This window comes from Choloepus didactylus, chromosome 8, assembly GCF_015220235.1.
Source record: "Choloepus didactylus isolate mChoDid1 chromosome 8, mChoDid1.pri, whole genome shotgun sequence".
NCBI lineage: Eukaryota > Metazoa > Chordata > Mammalia > Pilosa > Megalonychidae > Choloepus > Choloepus didactylus.
Window position 1 is genome coordinate 135512910 of NC_051314.1, and position 19183 is coordinate 135532092.

The 19183-nt window shown below is 46.5% G+C and overlaps 1 protein-coding gene across 7 annotated transcripts in view; it reads left to right on the top strand.

Annotated features, from left to right (window-relative positions):
- Nucleotides 1-19183, top strand: part of PFKFB3 (6-phosphofructo-2-kinase/fructose-2,6-biphosphatase 3) — an 83078-nt gene that overhangs the window by 34671 nt on the left and 29224 nt on the right. For 2 of the 7 annotated variants that reach the window (XM_037845295.1, XM_037845297.1), the window contains exon 1: nt 15716-17610. The exons of 1 other annotated variant lie outside the window; for it this stretch is intronic. In XM_037845295.1, coding sequence (XP_037701223.1) covers nt 17535-17610 — 76 coding nt within the window. In that variant the 5' untranslated portion in view covers nt 15716-17534. Of the gene's footprint in view, nt 1-15709; nt 17611-19183 lie in introns of those variants that run through there. 4 more of the 7 variants (XM_037845294.1, XM_037845296.1, XR_005218247.1 and 1 more) reach the window with 4 other exon arrangements.

A 19183-nucleotide genomic window follows, 5' to 3' on the forward strand; every position in this document is an offset into this window, starting at 1 on the left:
CTGGCTTACTTCACTTCGCATGTTTTCAAGGTTCATCCATGTTGTAGCATGTGTCAGAACTTCATTCCTTTTTATGGCTGAATAATTCCGCTGTGTGTATATGCTACATTTTGTTTATCCATTCTTCTGTCGATGTACATTTGGGTGTTTTTGCCTTTTGACTATTGTGAGTAATGCTGTTATGAACATTTGGTAAACATCTCTTCATGTGCGTATTGGCCATTTGTAGATCTTCTTTGTATCTATTCAAATCTTTTGCCCATTTGTTTTTTTCAAATACTCTATACCCACCAAACTATAACTGCCCCTTACCCCTTCTTCCCATCCCTAGTAACCTTTAATCTACTTTTGTCTCTACCAATTTGCTATTTCTAGATATTTCATATACATGAAATCATACAGTATTTGATCTTTTGTGCCTTTCTTAGTTTACTCAGCATAATGTTTTCAGGGTTCATCCATGTTGCAGCTTGTCTCAGAACTTCATTCCTTCTTAAAACCAAATATTCCATTGTACATTGTATATATGTACCACATTCGTCTGTCTATGGACTCTTGGGCTGTTTCCACCTTTTTCGGCTTTTGTAAATAGTGCTGGTGTGTACTAGTATCTGTTTGAGTCTCTGTTTTCAGTTTCTTTGGGTGCATACTCAGCAGAGAAATTGCTGAGTCATGTGGAAATTCTGTATTTAATTTTTTGAGGAATTCACCATACTGTTTCCCACAGTGGCTATGCCATTTTATGTTTTATGCTTTGCTCATGTTTCCATTGAGTTGTTTGTATTTTCATTGCTCACTTGTGGGAGTTCTATATATATATATTCTGGATAGCAGATAAAATAGTTGCAAATATTTTCTCTCATTTTGTAGGTTGTTTTTTCACTTTCTTGATAATGTCCTTTACACAAAAGTGTTAAATTTTGAGGAAGTCCAATTTATCTTTTTTTTTCTTTTGTTGCTTGGCTTTTGGTGTCATATCTAAGAATCCATGGCCAAATTGAAGGTCATGAGGATTTTCCCCGATGTTATCTTCTAAGTGGTTTGTGGTTTTAGCTCTTTTATTTAGGTCTCTGATCCATTTAGATTTAATTTTTGTATATGGTGTGAGGTAAGGGACCAACTTCATTCATTTGCATGTGGACAGCCAGTTTTCCCAGCACCATTTGTTGAAGACTGTTCTTTCTCCATTGAGTTGGTCTCAGCACCCTTGTCAAAAATCAAGTGACCTTACGTGTAAGAGATTTCAATTGTGTTCTTATACCAGTACCAGTCTGTTTTGATTTCTGTAGCTTTGTAATACGTTTGGAAATCACCTCCTTGGTTAAATTTATTCCTAGGTATTTTGTTTATTGAAAGCGCTCCCTGGCCTGGTTCTAGGACCTGGACTGGGTGCAAACAACTTTGCCAGAAACCCTCGTAGACTAGATTTCCACTTAGATCTGGACCTTCCACTTAGGCCAGGACCAGATGACAAGGCCAGCCCTAGTAGGTAGCCCTTCACAAAAGGAAGACAATACTTAGAAGTCACTGTTAGGTATTTGAATGATGGCATTTTGTACTTAGGGTATCAACTAATGTTTTATAGTATTTATACATAATTTTATAATATTTAAATAGTGTGTACATACTACATTATTTATACTATGTAATATATAATAAATGATGCAATGAGAAAGTTTTAGGTGGCTATTCTAGGTTGTTTCTCTGCAGATTATCCATGTCAACTACGTCAGGTCTTTTGTTGCCAACAAATGTGAAACTAAATATAATCATCATTATACTTTTATCTTTCGGCATTAGTTTTTGAAATACCAGAAATGTCGTAATTCATTGTGTATGAAGTTTGATCAGATATGTGCAACTTCCAGATCTGGTGGAGATCCTTTTTGAAGCAAATTTGTGGATTTTTGCTATTTTATGATCCTCAAGAACTTAAAAATTTTTGAGTTTTAACTTTTCATTTTGAAATAATTTCAGACTTACAGAAAAGTTGCAGAAATAGTGCTAAGCATTCCCATAGAGCTTTCACCCAGATTTTGCAAATGTTAACATTTTTTTTAAACAGTTTTATTCACACATCATACATTCCCTCCAAAGTGTACAATCAGTGACTCTCAGTAAAATCACAGAGTTGGGCATTCAGCAATTTGCAAATATTCTCATTGCTCCGAAAAGAAAAATCCCATAACCCTTTCACCCTCTATTATTGACACTTAGCATGGGTGCAGTACCTTTGTTATGAGTGTTGAAAGGATATTATCTCGTGTATATTTTTTTTGCAAATGTTAACATTTTACCCTATTTGCCTTATTTTATATCTATATAATAAGAGAAAGAGGGAGGGAGAGTATGTATTCATTTATTTTATTTGTATTTGAATGGATTCATGGTGTGATGATTTGGAGGTTTTATGGACCCCAGAAAATATCATGTTCTTAAATTTGGTCCATTCTTGTGGGTGTGGACCCCTCGTAGGTAGGATCTTCTGGTGAGTAGAATCTTAGGTTGAGATGTGACCCACCTCATTCAGAGTGGGTCTAATCCTCTTCCTGGAGTCCTTTAGAAGAGGATAAAAGACAGAGAGAAAATGCAGAAAAAAGCCCCAGAGAAGCTTAGAGAGAAGGACACAGAGAGAAATTAAGAGAGACAGAGCTAAAAAAGAGAAACATGCAGAAGCTCAGAGAGGAAGCCATTGAAGCCACAAGCTGGAAGCAGAGAAACCCGGGAGAGAAGGGAGAGACCAGCAGACAGCCTCCATGTGCCTGGCCGTGTGACAGAGGAGCTGAGGCTCGCAGGTAGCTGGTCATCCTGTTGATCCCTTCACTTGGGTGTTTTCATTGCCTTAGAACTTTGAACTTGCAAGCTAATGAATCCTCATTGTTAAAAACCAGTCCATTTCTGGTATATTACACTTTGTCAGCTTTAGCAAACTAAAACAAATGGATTTTTATTTTTTCTGGGTTATAATCTATTGCTGTCATTATTTTTATTTGCTCCGAGTATACCAGATTTGGCCAGTGGAAACCCCTTAACGTAGACCCCTGTGTCTTCTTTAACATGTCCTCATTACTTTCACATTAACTTGTATTGAGTCTGGGGGAAGTCCAAAGTCAAGATGTCATCAAGGCAGTGCTTTCTCCCAGAATACCATGGTGTTCTGGGACTGGCTGCTGGCAATCCTTGGTCCTTGGATTTTCAGTCATATGGCGATGCACATGGCAGCCTCTCCTGGCTTCTCCTTTCTCTTTTTGCTTCCATTGACTTCCAGTCTCTGGCTGCTGCCTCTGGCTTCTCTCTGTGGCCTTCTCTATAAGGCCTCCAGTAATGGGATTCAGTTGGGCCACACCTTAATTCTGAAGTAACCTCATCAAAAAGTCCTATTTACAATGGGTTCACAGCCACAGGAATGGATTAAAGTAAAGAACATGTTTTTTCTGGGGTATGTAGCTCCAAGCCCCCCACACTGGGTAATCACCAGTCCCATCACAGTGGCTGGTGACATTTGTCTGAGTCATAAGCCAGCTGAATGTCAGGTGCACACTCCCCCAGCACCCTGACCTCTGCATATAACACTCCATACACACTTGAAGGGTGTCAAGTTATTTTCAAACTATTTTGTTTTAAAGAGAAAGGTGTTGGTTTTGTCCTTCAGGAAGCAGATGAAGATGGAGATAGACATGCAAAAGGTTTGTTGGGGTAATGCCTGTGAATACTAAAGGTAGAGGGTTGCAGGTCTGATACTTGTCAAAAGGGGAGGGGGAAGGAAGCAGGATAGGGTAGGAAGTGCTTCAGTCCTCAAGCTGCTCGGGGTGTGTCTCAGCCCCATGGGTAGCTCGGTGCCAGACAGCCTGTCGAGAACTCCCATGTAGGGCAGAATGGCCGGGCCCCAGGACCCGCTGTGCTGAGTCATGGGGTCACCCGGGAGGAGTGTGCCTGAGCACCAGCGCCGCTGTGGGTCCGGGGCTGCCGGCCTCATTTAACTGCACCCCTTGTAACCAATCAAGAAGTGCTTTTTCAAGGGAAATCAGAGCAGCAGGCCTCTAAAAGTGCCACAGGAAACATATTGAAAGGTTGTATTTATTGGTTATAAAATTAGAAATTGAAACACAGCATTTCTACATGGGATGTGAACCCCATATCAAACTTTTGTGAATCTCTGAGGTTTCAGTAGTAGAGATGATATCCACAATCTTCCTCCTCTGGAGTTCTGAGCCACATTTTGAGTCTTTGGTTTGGTTAGAGGTGCCATGATACTTTCCATATACTCCAAGGAGGGATTAGTGCACATTTGAGTGGCCAGCAGGGATCACTTGAGAGCCGTTGCATTCCGCAGGGTTTGTCAGAGGAATGTCTTACCCCATCCGGGTGCTCATCGCAGCCCCTTGGCCACCCAAGTTGGTCAGCTGTATGACCAAAGGCTAGGTCAGCAGTTTTACACCCAGATTCACTTCAGGTTATAGGGAAGCGTTTAAAATGGAAACAGATCGTTGAGAGCATTCCAAACTGCAGGGGCCTTGGGCCTCCCCAGAAGCACAGGGTCCCCAGTTGGCAGGGGGAGCCAGAGGCCAGCCAGGTCGCCTGCCATTGTGGGAATCCCTCTGTAACATTTTTGACAGGTGGTCATCCAGCTGCTCCCGGAACTGGGGGCAGGCACTCCCTATCTTTTTTTTTTTTTTTTTTTTCAATTTTATTGTAATTAAAACAAAACAAGACACACTCATCCAATGTGTACAATCAGTGGCTCTCAGTATAATCAGAGTTGTGCATTCATCACCACCATCAATTTTAGAAAATTTTCATTGCTCCAGAAAGAAAAATCCCATAAACCCCCTACCCCCATCTTATTGGCACTTGACATTGGTGTGTTAATGATTACAACTGATGGAAAATTGTTAAAATATTACTGGTAACTGTAGTCCATAGTTGGCATTAGGTGTGTTTTCCCCCATATACCACCATGTTAATAACATCTTGTCATAGTGACACACATTTGTTCTAGTTCAGGGAAGCACATTCTTATATTTGTACTGTTAACCATCTTCGTCGTCCACAGCAGGGTTCGCTGTGTTATACAGTTCCAAGTATAATCCTCTGGCTTTCCTTCTGCTCACATTGTCTTCACCCATTCCATTGCTGTCCACTGTGGGATGGCCAGAGGCCGTCTCCTTGTACCTTCCAGCCAGCATTCGGGTTCTGCTCATGGGAGCCACACGGGATGCAAGACTGCCCGTCCCATGTTTGTAAATAGCTGCCTTTGGATCTCATGATCTTGTTCTTTATCTCATGCCTAGTTCCTTAACCCTTCCTCACAGGGCATGGTTTCAGATGGCCCAAGCATTGTGACTGTCTCTCTCTGGAGATATGTGAGTTTGTTAAAGTTCCCCTTAAAAGGATCACCCAAAACTGAATGGGACATGCATTGTGGCCTTCCCATAGGCAACCACGGATGGTCGCATTTGGTAGTTTGAACTCTACACATGTATGAACGCAGTCCCACTGGGCTAGGTTTTCCAGCATCTGGTCAACAGTTTCCAAAACCTGTTTTATTATTATTTTTATCTTTGGCTTGATTCAGCTCTATATTTGCATGTTTTCCATTGGGAGAAGGAAGTGTGAGGGGAACAGAAGAGGGGAGGGATGCCAGTTCTGATTTGTCCATCACAGGGTTGCACCACTCTGCTGTCTGCACCCCCCACGTGAGCTGGCCTTGCAACACAGCACCCTTTCCCTGCTTTCTCAACTCTGGCCTCTCTCTGCGGATCCCCGTGTGCCCGCTTTCTCAACTCTGGCCTCTCTCTGCGGATCCCCGTGGTGACTGAGAGCTCCTGTTCCCACAGGTCCTGGGTTAGGAACCTCAATTGTCTTGACCTTGTCTCGGGCCACACCCTAGAAGGGAGGGAGGATATAGTTGATCTGTTCTGGGAAACTGTCCTAGTTTGCTAATGCTGCAGAATGCAAAACACCAGAGATGGATAGGCTTTTATAAAACAGGGGTTTATTTTGCTACACAGTTACAGTCTTAAGGCCACAAAGCGTCCAAGGTAACACACCAGCAATCGGGTACCTTCACCGGAGGACGGCCAGTGGTGTCCGGAAAACCTCTGCTAGCTAGGAAGGCAGCTGGCATCTGCTCCAAAGCTCCGGCCTCAAAACGGCTTTCTCCCAGGACGTCCCTCTCTAGCAAGCTTGCTCCTCTTCAAACATCACTCCCAGCTGCACTCACTGAGTTTTCTCTCGCTCAGTCAGTTCATTTATATGGCTCCACTGATCAAGGCCCACCCCGAATGGGCGGGGCCACACCTCCATGGGAACAGCTCATCAAAATTATTACCCACAGCTGAGTGGGGCACATTCCAAGCAAATCTAACCAGCACCAAAAAGGTCTGTCCAACAAGACCACAAAGATAATGGCATTTGGGGGACACGATACATTCAAACCGGCACAGAAACCAAGGGAGGAGATGGACCCACAGAGCCCTCAAGATGAGAGGAAGTTAGTCCAACAACTCAGTCACCCCCCAGGTGGTCCTGGACAATGTAGAAAACACTGATCTTTGAGTATGTGTTGAATATTGTACAGTCTTCCAAAGGGCACTACTGCTTATGTCTGATGTGATCTTCATAGCAACCTCTCGAGGTGGATGGGACTGTTATCCTCATGTTCCGGAAGAGCCAACCCCTGGCCCCAGTGAGTGGGTAACTGTCTGCACCCCACCCAGGGCCCTGTGGTTCCCAGAGGAGTTATGGCAACTACTTCCAGCCACGATGTGCATCAGCCCTTGTTCCTACTTGAGGTTATTGGTTGATTAGTGGAATCATTGCAGATACAGTTCTTTAAACAAACCTGGATTGAACACTCTCTATGCATCTGACACAATGGTAAGCTCTGGTGATGCAAAGATGAACAGCAGTCCCTGTTTTTAAGTTGCTTATGGTCTAGAATGTACTATGAGGTTCCTATTTAATAGTTCATTGAGAATAGTTAGAATCACTGGTCAGTGCCACTGGAGAACTGAAAGAGATGCTTAGAGATGGTTCAGACGCCTCATCAGCCAGTAAAGGGAACCGGGGTCCAGAGAGGGAAGTCCTATGACTGGGTGTAGACAGGGTTAGAATCAGGATCTGCTTGTCCAACGCTGCCCTCCCTGTCCCTGGGGTAAGCTTTGGAGCTCGGACGAGTATGGTTCCCAGCAGTTGAGGATCTGAACCTAGGTTAGCCATACGTTTCCTAGAATTGCTTTTTGGCTGAATAATTCTGAGTCCTGGCTTATTTCAGGATTCACCGTTGGTCTAATAGTGTCACTCAACATTTAGCTCTCTCTAGAACCCGATTCTTTTTTTTTCCTTCTAGTTTTCTTACCTTTAAAATGGGGATTTTTTCCTCCCCATTTCTCCTTTTTATAACTTTTTATTTTGAAATACTTTCAAACTTACAGGACAGTTACAAAAATAATACAAACCTGATATAGAGAACCCCACATACCCCTATGCCCACCATGTACCCAGAGTGACCAACTTAAACATTTTTCCACGTTTGTTATATATCATTCTATCTGTCTAGCTAGCTAGCTACTTACCTATCCACCCACCCATTTTCTGAACACTTGAGTGTAGGTTGTGTACATCATGCTCCTTGAACACTTAATACTGTCATATACATTTCATAAGAACAAGGATATTCACTTAGTAACCACTTTAAATGCAGTTATCAAGCACGAGAAATTTAACATTGATAAAAAGCTTATGGTCTATCTACTAATTTTTCCGTATTTCCCCCAGATTTTCTGAGTCTTTTCTTCTTCCTTCTAGATCCCATCCAGGATCATGTACTCATTTATCATAGTCTCTCTCTTTCCCCCCTCCCACTCCCTCTTCTTCTCTCTTTTTCTCTCTGTATCTCAGTTGTGGGAACATATACACGACATAAATTTCCCATCTCAGTCATCCCCCAGCATACCATACAATGCTGTTAATCACATTCTGCATATTGCAGTATCCTCACCCCTCTCCATTATTGAAACCTTCCCATACCCCCAACCAGAAACGCAACACACATTGTGCTTTAACTCCCCATCCCCCTGATCCTTGCCCCTGGCAACCTGTACTCTAATTTCTGCCTCTATGAGCTTGCGTATTCCGTCATACTTTGTTATCATCATGGGATTTAAATTTAACATTATAAATCTATTACAATCTCATTTACTTTGATACCAACTTAACTTCAATAGCATACACAAATGGTGTTCCTGTAATCTTCCATTACTGCACCTTTATGTAGTAGAACCCTATTCTTTTAACATCACAAGGTGAAGTCTCTCTTTTAGTCTGCCTTGTTACGTCCTGTGGGAAAACTGTTTATGCTCTCTTAAAGTCCTGGAGTGGCTCCTTAGCCTGAAGAATGCATGTTTCAGTGGGAACATGATAGCTGCTTACAACTGTTGGAGGGCGAGCATCTGTTGTTGAAGGAAGGCATAGGCTTATTGTTCTGGCTCCAGCAGACAGAATGAGAACCGGTAGGGGAAAGTTACAGGAAGATAAACTTGGCTCTGTGTAAGAAATGTCTTTGTACCCAGCAGCACCGTCTAATAACGGAACAAACAGTCTGGAGCCAGCAGTTCAAGATAAGGCTGCATATGAGGGCTGTTAGAGTGAGTGGGGAGATGGCCCTGCAGATATCCATGCACCCTTTCAGTTCTTGTGGTTCAGAGGAAGAATGTGGTTTGTTAGGAGCACCTCATAACTCCTGTTCCTCTTTTAGAAGCAGCCCCAGGAGCAAAGCAGGATGCCCACTGCAGAGGCCGAGCGAGGCAGTTTGAAGCTTAGAACTTTCTCCTCTAGCACTGACTGAGTCACTTGGCCATATCTAACCTGCAAGTCTGAAAAATGAGGCAGCTCAGAGTTAGGGTGCTACAGCCAAGGAAGACGGAGAGAGAGGACACTGGGAAGTAACTGACAGCCTCAGGAAGCAGAACCTCCAAATGTGATTGGTTTGCCTGACCTGGACGGAATATGGGGCAGGGGGAGGAAGAGGAGGAGCCTCACTCGGTTTTCTGGCCACCAAGTGGTATAGAGAGTTCCGGAAGAGATGCACATTCTATAGGAAGCTGACGGGCTCAGTTTAGGTATGGCTCTTGGCCAAGAGGCATTGAGTGCTGCTACTGTGTCCCAGGAGCTCTGTGATACACTTTTTTTTTTTTTTTTTTAATCATCATTTTATTGAGATATATTCACATACCACGCAGTCATACAAAACAAATTATACTTTCGATTGTTTACAGTACCATTACATAGTTGTACATTCATCCCCTAAATCAATCCCTGACACCTTCATTAGCACACACACAAAAATAACAAGAATAATAATTAGAGTGAAAAAGAGCAATTGAAGTAAAAAAGAACACTGGGTACCTTTGTCTGTTTGTTTGCTTCCCCTACTTTTCTACACATCCATCCATAAACTAGACAAAGTGGAGTTTGGTCCTTATGGCATTCCCAATCCCACTGTCACCCCTCATAAGCTACATTTTTATACAACTGTCTTCGAGATTCATGGGTTCTGGGTTGTAGTTTAATAGTTTCAGGTATCCACCACCAGCTACCCCAATTCTTTAGAACCTAAAAAAGGTTGTCTAAAGTGTGCGTAAGAGTGCCCACCAGAGTGATCTCTCGGCTCGTTTTGGAATCTCTCTGCCACTGAAGCTTATTTCATTTCCTTTCACATCCCCCTTTTGGTCAAGAAGATGTTCTCCATCCCACGATGCCGGGTCTACATTCCTCCCCGGGAGTCATATTCCACGTTGCCAGGGAGATTCACTTCCCTGGGTGTCTGATCCCACGTAGGGGGGAGGGCAGTGATTTCACCTTTCAAGTTGGCTTAGCCAGAGAGAGAGGGCCACATCTGAGCAACAAAGAGGCATTCAGGAGGAGACTCTTAGGCACAAATACAGGGAGGCCTAGCCTCTCCTTTGCAGCAACCGTCTTCCCAAGGGTAAAACTTATGGTAGAGGGCTCAACCCATCAAACCACCAGTCCCCTATGTCTGTGGTCATGTTAGCAGCCATGAAGGTGGGGTAGGCAAATACCCCTGCATTCTCCACAGGCTCCTCAAGGGGGCACTACATGTGATACACTTTTAATACAAAAACCCTGATAGATGGGTATTGTTCCCATTTTTTAGTTGAGGAAGCTATGGCTTGATGTGACATGGTTTGTTCAGGGCCCTAAAGCTCTTACCTCTCCTCTTTCCCCCACCCTCCATGCTGTTTGATGCCTGTGGGACCTCCCATGGAGAGACCTGGCATTCAGCAGGGTGTTGGGCTGTTGAGGCGGAGGGCTGGGCTGGAGATGTATTTTTCAATCAGCTTAAGCCTCTTGCATTTGCTTTCCCTACTCTTTATAGCACTCTCTTTTCCTTGTCTAGTACTGCCCTGCTCTGACTATGATGGGTTTAACATCCTGATTTTCTGGATATCTGTTGCCATTCTTTTCTCTCCTACTGCACTGTCTTTTTACATAAAGAGGTTACTGCTGTTGGGGGATGGATGGGAGAGGAGGGCCAGGTGAGACGCATGTATGCTGGCCCCAGACAGCGGTGGGAAGTGGCCTTCTGTATGGGGCAATGCTTGGGCTGGTGCCTTTCCTTATACAGGGTAAACAAGGTATTTGGTGAAATGCAGCATTGCTGTGAGTTTGCCCTGGGGACAGTGAAGGGCTTGGCTGTTTGAGCCTCCAGCATGTTTTTTCACTGTCCAGTTGGGTGCACACTGCCCTTGGCATTTGTCTGGCCTCTTTATCCACAATGACTGAGGGCTGAGTGATAGTTTTTCTTACTGATGAGGAAACAGCCTAAACTATTGCTTTAATTTCCCAGCTGCTAAAACAAATACCTTAAAGTGGGTTGGCTTGAACAATGGGAATTTGTTGGTACATGGTTTTGAGGCCAGAAGTCCAAAATCAAGGCATCAGCAAGGTGATGCTTTCTCTCCGAATTCTGTGGCATGCTGATCCTGGCTGCCGGTGATCCTTGGTCCTTGGCATTTCTTTCACATTGCAATGCACATGGTGGCCTCTTCTTTCTCCTCTGGGTTCTGTTGAATTCCAGCTTCTGGCTGCTCCCCATGGCTTCTCTCTCTGCCTGACTTTCACTCTGCTCATAAAAGACTCCAGTAATCTGGATTAAAGCCCAATTCATGAAGAGATCTTATTCACAATAGGTCCACACCCCCCAGAATGTGGACCAAGGCCAAGAGCATGTCCCAACTGGGGCACACAGTTCAGTCTCCCACTTGTCAAAAACAATAATGCCAGGCTTTTTTCTAACTTTCCCACCTTGCACAGTTCTACATCAGATTTATCAAGTGACTTGCTTGGGTAGTCTTTCTTACCACAGAGGTGGATTTCCTGCTCTTGTTTCTTTTCCATCCTTGATCTGGGAACAAGTCTCATAAGGATCATAGAAGACTGTTCGATGGGACTTTTGGGAATGATTTGGGGATCAGTGGTAACCATGTTCTTCCCTGCCTCTGAAGATATGAGCTCTCCTTACTACTTTTGGTTTGGGCCCCAACTTTTTGTCTCTTCTCCATCCCCCACGCCCTGCTGGTGCCTCACAGGTCTTCCATTAGCATGAAAAATATTTAAGCTGTCAGCAGGGACCTTTATTTTTAAATTAGGTGTACAGATTTTCAGACTCTAAAGCTTCATATTCAAATGAAGTATCCACATTGTAAGTGAGCACTGTGAACCTTAGAGATGGCCACCTCAAACAGTCAGCAGGAAATTGTATCGTTGGCATTGCTGTTGGGAAGGAGATGGAGCACTCCAGTTGGAAAGTGGTTTAATTGGGAGAAACCTGAAAGAATACCAGACTAACTAGCTTTGTGATCACAGGTAATTCATTTAACATTTCTGAGCCTCAGTTTCATCAACTCTAAGGAAAGAAGATGTGTGCGTGTATGTGTTGGGGGAGGAGGAGACTCTGACATTCGAAGCTGGATTTATTATTTTGTCACTTAGCCTCTGGTCCAGCTGCTCTCAGTGAATACTTGGTGAATGTAGAAAGAAATGTGAGGCCTTAAACTTTCAGTTCCGGGTGCCCTCCTCAGTAGAGAAAAACTGAAGAACAGTGAGAGATATAAAATTCCCAGTTGAGCTGTTCCCATTTATGTGCTAACTTTTCGTACTAGTGCAATATGAACTTACCCTTAGCCTGCGTTTGATATATTCTTACCTAACATAATCCCTCTCCCTTAGTTCCCTACTTTTATTCTAATATGTGCACATTTTTCCCTTTTGTCCTAAATTATAAGCTCCTGGGAACGGGGAGTATTTCTTTGTAATTCTCAGCATGAGGCTTGGCATAACACCATGATGACAGCTGTTTCATCACCTATTTTTCTTCTCTGGCTGGATCGAAAATAACGGAGATTCCTTCAGCAGCTTGTTCTTTACAGGGTATCTGGCACCCAGCTACTGTTTGTGAGCATCTAATAAATGCTGGGTCCCAAGCTGACTCATGTGCACCAGGGCAGGGAGCTTTCTTGAGTAGTTACCCGTCTTTGACCTCAGAGAGAAACGGGCTCAGTGTGAACCACTTGGGGTCCTAGACTGAACTCAGTGTGATCGTATGTTCTTTGTTTTGTTTTAAACACGAGCTGAAGACAAAGACTGTAAACCCACTGATATTCTCCCATAGTTCTACTTAAAGACTGGAAACAGAATCTTCTCCCCAGTTAAAACACAGCTTGAGCTTGATGCCATTTTTTCACAGGTGCAGGATTCATGCAAATTCCATTTGTATATTTGTATAATTTGCAAGAAGCAAAGGTGTTGTGAACACATACAAATCACAGAGCTCTGTAATACTGACTACCTTTCTCCCGATCCCCTCCTCCCTCCATGCCTGAATCTAAACAATCTGAGGTTTTTTTTCAGAATTTGAGCAAAGTGAGCTATTTTAAAATTTATCAGTAAAACTGTATTTTTTTCTTTTTATTTTGAAACGACTGTAGACTCACAAGAATATGCAAAAATAGTACATGTGAACCCTTCACCAGCTTCACCCACTGGTGGTATCTGATATAACTGTAGTAAAGTATCAGAGCCAGGAAATTGACATTGGTACAATACTGTTAATATCACATTTATAATACAGTATACATGCATATGTACATATAATGCAGTATATCTGATCTTTAAAAAGCACAAATATTTTGAAGTCATGAAATAGTGCTTTTTAACATCAAATAACAGCATACCATAAAATAAGGCTTTTTAACACAAATAGTGTATGCTTTCATATTGGGTGAGGCGGTTGGCAAGGAGTGTGAAATACTCTCAGAGCAGTACTAGAGGCAATGCTGCATAGCCAGGACCAGCCTAAAGCTTTAGGAACATAGTCCTGAGGTGTAGGGTTGTGCCTTCGAAATGGAAAGGACCGCTGGAGGTGGAGCAGTTTGGATTGAGCAGAGGGAAATGGAAACTTACTGGAAGAGTTGGTGGGACTTCAGCTGCACAGTTTGACAACTCACACCCCAGGCTGTGGCCACTGAATAATGCTCCTCACACCCCAAACCACCCCCATAACGAAACATTCAGGTCCACTTGGTTGGAGAAAAAAGTATATGACGTTTGTAGAGAAATGACGACTTGGTTTTTCCAGCCCATCATGTAGACAGTCGATGTCTCTGTTCTGAGTCAGGTAAGAGTTACAGACATTTTATTTTATAATTTTTTTTTAAATCATCCTCCCCTCTTCTCTTTGGATGTGTGGTGAGATAAGGGGTTGATTTCAGAGTTTTGTTTATCTTTCTTCACCCTCTCTTATATGGGCGTTTTCAAGGGAGTAAATGACACTTGGTCTAATTAGCAATATCCGGCAACATCAGATTGCTCACAGCCTGTTTCAGATGGTTAATTCTCTTGTGATCTCCTGCTGGGAGGAGGTAGGTGTCAGCATGGTTTAGATGTCTGAATCTCGATGGCTTGTATAGCATCATGGAAATGGGGCTGCTTTCTGTTAGATCAGCATTTGAGAGCTGGGTAGGAGTTAGATGACTTTGGCTAGCAGAGGAGAGGGGAAGAAAGAAGGCCATGGAGAAAAATCACAGCCTTCCTTTCTCCAAGGGTGGAGCTAACTAAATGCATTAACCACTTTAAAGCACCTCACCAGGCACTTGGTAGGGTCTTAATAAATGGTATAGTATTATTTTCCATAATCGCCCAGCTAAGGTCTTGTTCTACACCGTGAGGGTCTCTCTCTGCTCTTTCTCAGCTCAGTGGTTCTGGTGAGAGGGTCTGCATCTCAGTGTGACCTTCTCAGGACCCCGCTGGTGGAGTTACCTGCAGTCTGTGTCAGGCAGGAAAAACCAAAAAAGCCCTGTCCCTAATTAGCTTTGTTCCTTGCCCTTTGACCTACCTAGTTCCTTGACTTCTCATCTGTTTACTCCTTTATAATACAACGGGGGTGGGGTGGGGTGGGGGGTGTTTGACTAGATTATCTCGAAGGTTCCTGCTAATCCTAATAGTGTCAAGGACTGAGAATCACAGAATCCACAAGACATTCCTCCTAGTACTTGTTGTAGTCATGGCTATAAAAATGTGGTTGTGTTCGAGACATTTTTACATTCTAAGCAGGCTTTTCTGAAGGACTGATTGCTCTTTATGCTGTTCAGATGGGAGGCAGGGGAGTTGGTGCAAGGCCTGGAGGGCATCAGTTGGAGTGAAGATGGGGCCAGTAGCACAACTAGAGGATGTCTAAACCAGGAACCTCTGAACCAGTAAATTTTCGGAATACAGTTGCAGTTGGGTTGTATTTAAGCATAACAAAGCAATTTTATCTCTACCCTAATTTATTTGAGGGCTATAAATCCTGCCAGGAATTCTAGCTGCCTTTTTTTTTTTTTAAACCAAGTGTGAATTCGCCTTGTTCCCCACCCATTCCCAATTTCCATGGTGCTGTCAGAAGCCAGAGGGTGGGATTAAATTAACTTCTGCCTGCCTGCATCCCTATCTGGTGCAGGAGGTGAGGAAGTATTTAGTTTGCTCTGAAGCCAAGGATCCCTGAGGAATATAAACTGTCTCCAACCCTGAGACCCGACCCTTGGGCAGATATGTTATCTAGGTCATGAGATTAAAGATGTACCTCTGCTGGGGTGCCCTCTCTTCCCCAGCTGAGACCAATGGCAGTTGTTTGCAAGTTTAGAGGAAGGGACGAATGCCACCTCCTCCATGTGCCTTGTCTGTAAGTGTGTGTGCAGAGAATCCTGGTGGGGACGAAGCAGGAACGCAGGTCCAGTGGTTATACAGAGGCTGGTGTGGTAGGTTGTAGAGGTTTCAGAAAGCCTCCCTCACGGGATTCCAGCCCACCCCAGGGGCAGGAACTTTCCATTGGAGTGCCGGTGCGTGTTTGCTGCTGGTTTTTCCCTTGAATCAGCCCCCATATCTCAGGAGCGGAGTGAGACACTCTCTCCTTTGGGCGTTATAGGGTGTCATCTCTGGCATTTGCTCCAACTGCAGAAAAACAAGTTCAAATGCAATGCACTCGGATTTCTGAACAGCTGCCCAAGCGCTCAAAACCAGACAGTCAGCAAAGCTGTCGGACAGCAGGGACTCCGGGGAGGGCGGTGCGGGGCAAGGTGCCCGGAGTTGGGGGATGGGGTGGGGTTGGGGGCCGCCGGGGCACCCGCCTGGTGGGCGATGCTCATCGCGGGAGGGAAGAGGAGGCGGAGCCGGCGCGGGAGCAGCTGTCTCCGCCCGCCTTGCCGCGGCAGGGGGCGGCAGCAAAGCTGCAGCTGAGAGAAGGCGCGCTCCCGATGGAGTCGTGCGGGACGTGAGAGACGTGTAGCAGCTTCTGCTCATACTTTTCCCTTGAAGTATTTCAAGCGCCGCCCTTCTTCCTTCCAATCACGGCATCACCTCAACTTGAAATATGCATCTCTCTGCAGCGCCGCGCCCCTGGGCTCGCTGAGGTGGTGCGTTAGCCCTCGCGTACTTGGGATGGTGGGGGTCGGGGTGGCCTTTGCAGTCAGGCCACTAATCTATCAGATATGTCCCATGGATGCAAAACTGCGAGGAATGGAAAGTAAGGGCATGCACGTGCACACATCCCAAAAATTGCTGAGGAAAAGACTTAGGGCTGTGTCAGATAAATGTCATGAATTTTAGGGTTTGCATAATCATGGTTGCTGATTCTTTACTCTTGGAAAGAAAAAAAAGGTTTATTTACAATATTTTTTCATGGTGATTGTAAAGCGCCTGCCTCGTTGCATTTCTGTCCAGCCTCCATGGGCTTTGCTCCCCCTCCTCATGCCAAGCACCCCAAGGCCTCTCAGCAACCACCCTGGAGCCGCCCGAGGTCCAGGTCTTGGGGCTGGGTGTGGGGGTGCAATGTTCAGCACAAATCAAGGTTTCAGAGGATTCGAAGGAGAAGGGAAAGGTCATGGATAGGTGATGACACTGTTACTATGAAGCAGCTGGGAAGGGGTAGGGGTCCTCACAAAGCTCGATCGCTGCAAGGAGCAATCGGAGAGCTCTTCCTCCAGGCTGTCCTAACATCCTCCCCTTGGGCTTCCTTCTAGGGGAGCAGAGACCCCCTGGTCACTTCAAACACCGCCCCTCCCCTCCTTTTTCCCTATACCCTAAATCTTCAACTTGACTGTGCCTGACTCTGAGCGCACGTTAAGAATGCAGAATTTTGGGCCTCACCCCCGAGAGGCCGAACCAGTAGGATGCATTTTGACGAGCACCCCATTGCAGTGTGGTGGTCCTCGGACCACACTGAGCAGCGAAGTTTCTCTTCTCCCAGCCCAGTTAGGTGAGGGAGCCGACTTGTTCTTCTAGGAAGCTGTGCCAGTTGTTCTTTGGGCATGACAGGAGTTTCAAGTTACAGAGACCTTCAGCCTGGGCTGGACGTGGTCTACCTGTGGGCATATCAGAGGTGGGGGCGCGGGGCTGGTCACGCCTGGGTCTGGGATGCAGGAGCAGGGAGAGCTGCTTTTGTGACCTGTAGAGGGCACCAGAGGGCCGCCTCATGGCTTCCCCCTCCCCCGACGTGAAAAGGGGCTGGAACCCAAGCATGTGTCCCCGCCCCGAGGCTGACGTGTGTGTCGCTGTCGGCTTCAACTCTTAGAAATACCCGTGCTGCGCGGGCCAGCCTCGCAGGAGCTGAGTGGAGGGAGAGGGAGCTGAACCGAGGGAGGCGTGATCATCTTGCTGCGGGCGCACGTCTGGCCGGACCCGGCGACATCGCGATTGTCACGCCGCCAGAGCATCCCCGCTGCACGTGCCGCCCCTAGATGCCCGCCCCTCTCGCAGCAGTTGGCGTTGTTGCGGAGCCTCACACACTTAGCCAGCGTTAATTACTTAACACAAAGCACTTTTCCAAAACGCAGCGTTCAGGGAGAGTGCCCGGGGGTCGTGCGCCCACGCAGGCATTCTCTTCTCTCCTTTGTTTTCTGAGGTCGCCAGGCCACTTTCTTCCCCAAATTTGAATACTCCGTGAGGGTTGGAGGGCTGCCTGAAACTAGGCTGTGAAGATGCCCTTGGAGCTGACTCAGAGCCGGGTACAGAAGATATGGATTCCTATCGACCACCGCCCCTCGTTGCCCAGATGTGAGTACAGAAGCGCATGGGGCCGGGGCTGCAGGGGAGGGCGCCGCATGCAGCGCGAGGGCTATTGTGCGGCCGGCGCTGCAGAGGCGCTTTTGTGCGGACCTTCCTTTCCCCCTTGCGTGGCGTGCGGGGCCGTCCCCGCGGGCAGGGGCGTCGCTTGCCCCCGGCTGCGGTGGGATTTCGCTTCGGGGTGGACCCGGCCCTAGTGGGATCCGGGGCCGACAGCAGGGTTGCCGGGGGCGCCTGCGCCACTCCTGGCTGGCATGGGTCGGCGCTGGGGCCATGCAGCCGGCCGCCCGGGCGCCTCTTCTGCGTCTCTTGCCGGCCGGGGCGGCTCGGCTCTCTCCCGAAAGCGAAAAAGGGAAATCCGAAACCGCGATTGCGGCGGGCCTGCTGCTGTCTGCTCCGGAGGGGTTGGGGGTGGGAACTATAGGGAATCTCAGAGAGCCTCGGATTCTTGAAATTTGAAAAAGACCGTCCGTAGTCTCCCCTTCCTGGGCATCCTCTGCGGCGCAGCGCAGGCAGGTCTCGTGACCCCGCGGCTCTGCGCGCCGCGCCTCCTCTCCCTGGTTTTTCTCTCCCCGCCCCGCTCCCTCCCTTGTCTCTATTCTTTCTCTCTATTCTCCGTCAGTCTTTAATCTATATGTGCATGTTTTCCCATTCCCTCTCTACTGTCACTTCTCTCTGTCCCTTCTCCGGTCGACAACCCGGCTCTGAGCCTGCACCCACCACACGGTGCATCCTGCTGCTGCGGGGGCGGTTGCGGGGGGTGGGGGAGGTTGGCGACAGGAGAGCCACCTGGAACTAAGCCTTTACCCCTGTTTTTGGAGCGGGTCATTTGATTCGTGACTGCACAGTCGGAGTTTTACACACACACACACGTTTCATCATACTTGGAATTTGCCGACAGTCCGCCTCCCCGCCCCCGTCAATCATCTGCCATAACTGCTTTGGAAAGTTTTCTTTTGGGAGCCGTCGCTACCTACAAAATAGTTGCCTCTTTAAAAAGTGCGAGTACAATGACTTGAAGGCGGACTTCGCCTCTTCCAGGTAAATCATGCAGGAGGGAGGTTCGCCATTGAGTCAGGCAGCTGCGTAAGGTCGTGCTGCCTGGTCTGGGCCTTGTCTGGGACCCTGACAGCTAAACCTGACGCCTCCCTATCGTCCGCAGTGCTGGTCATTTTATGGCACCCGAGCGCACAGTGGGCTGCTGGTTGCCTGTGGCCACCGCGGGCCCTGACATCTTGCAGCCTCTGACCTGCTTCGGTGCTCATGCTCACCAGGGCGGAGCGGTGGTGGGGACTTGGCGAGGTGCTCCCTCCCCCCCGGGGTGGGCACCCCACCAGCTTGTTCTCTCTGCTGGAAGTGAGGGTTTGAGGGGTTGGCGGGTTGGGGTCTTCCTCAAAAGAAGTGTTATTCTCCCTTCAGGATAAATGAGTTCTTGGCAAAATAGAGGTCTGGGGGTTTTGCAAATCTGGAAATTGTTTCTTGCAGATAAGCTCTTAAATAGCTTACTAAACGGGGCTGTTCAAGGTTTGGATGCATTTCTGTTAAACCTGATGGTAGTGTGGAG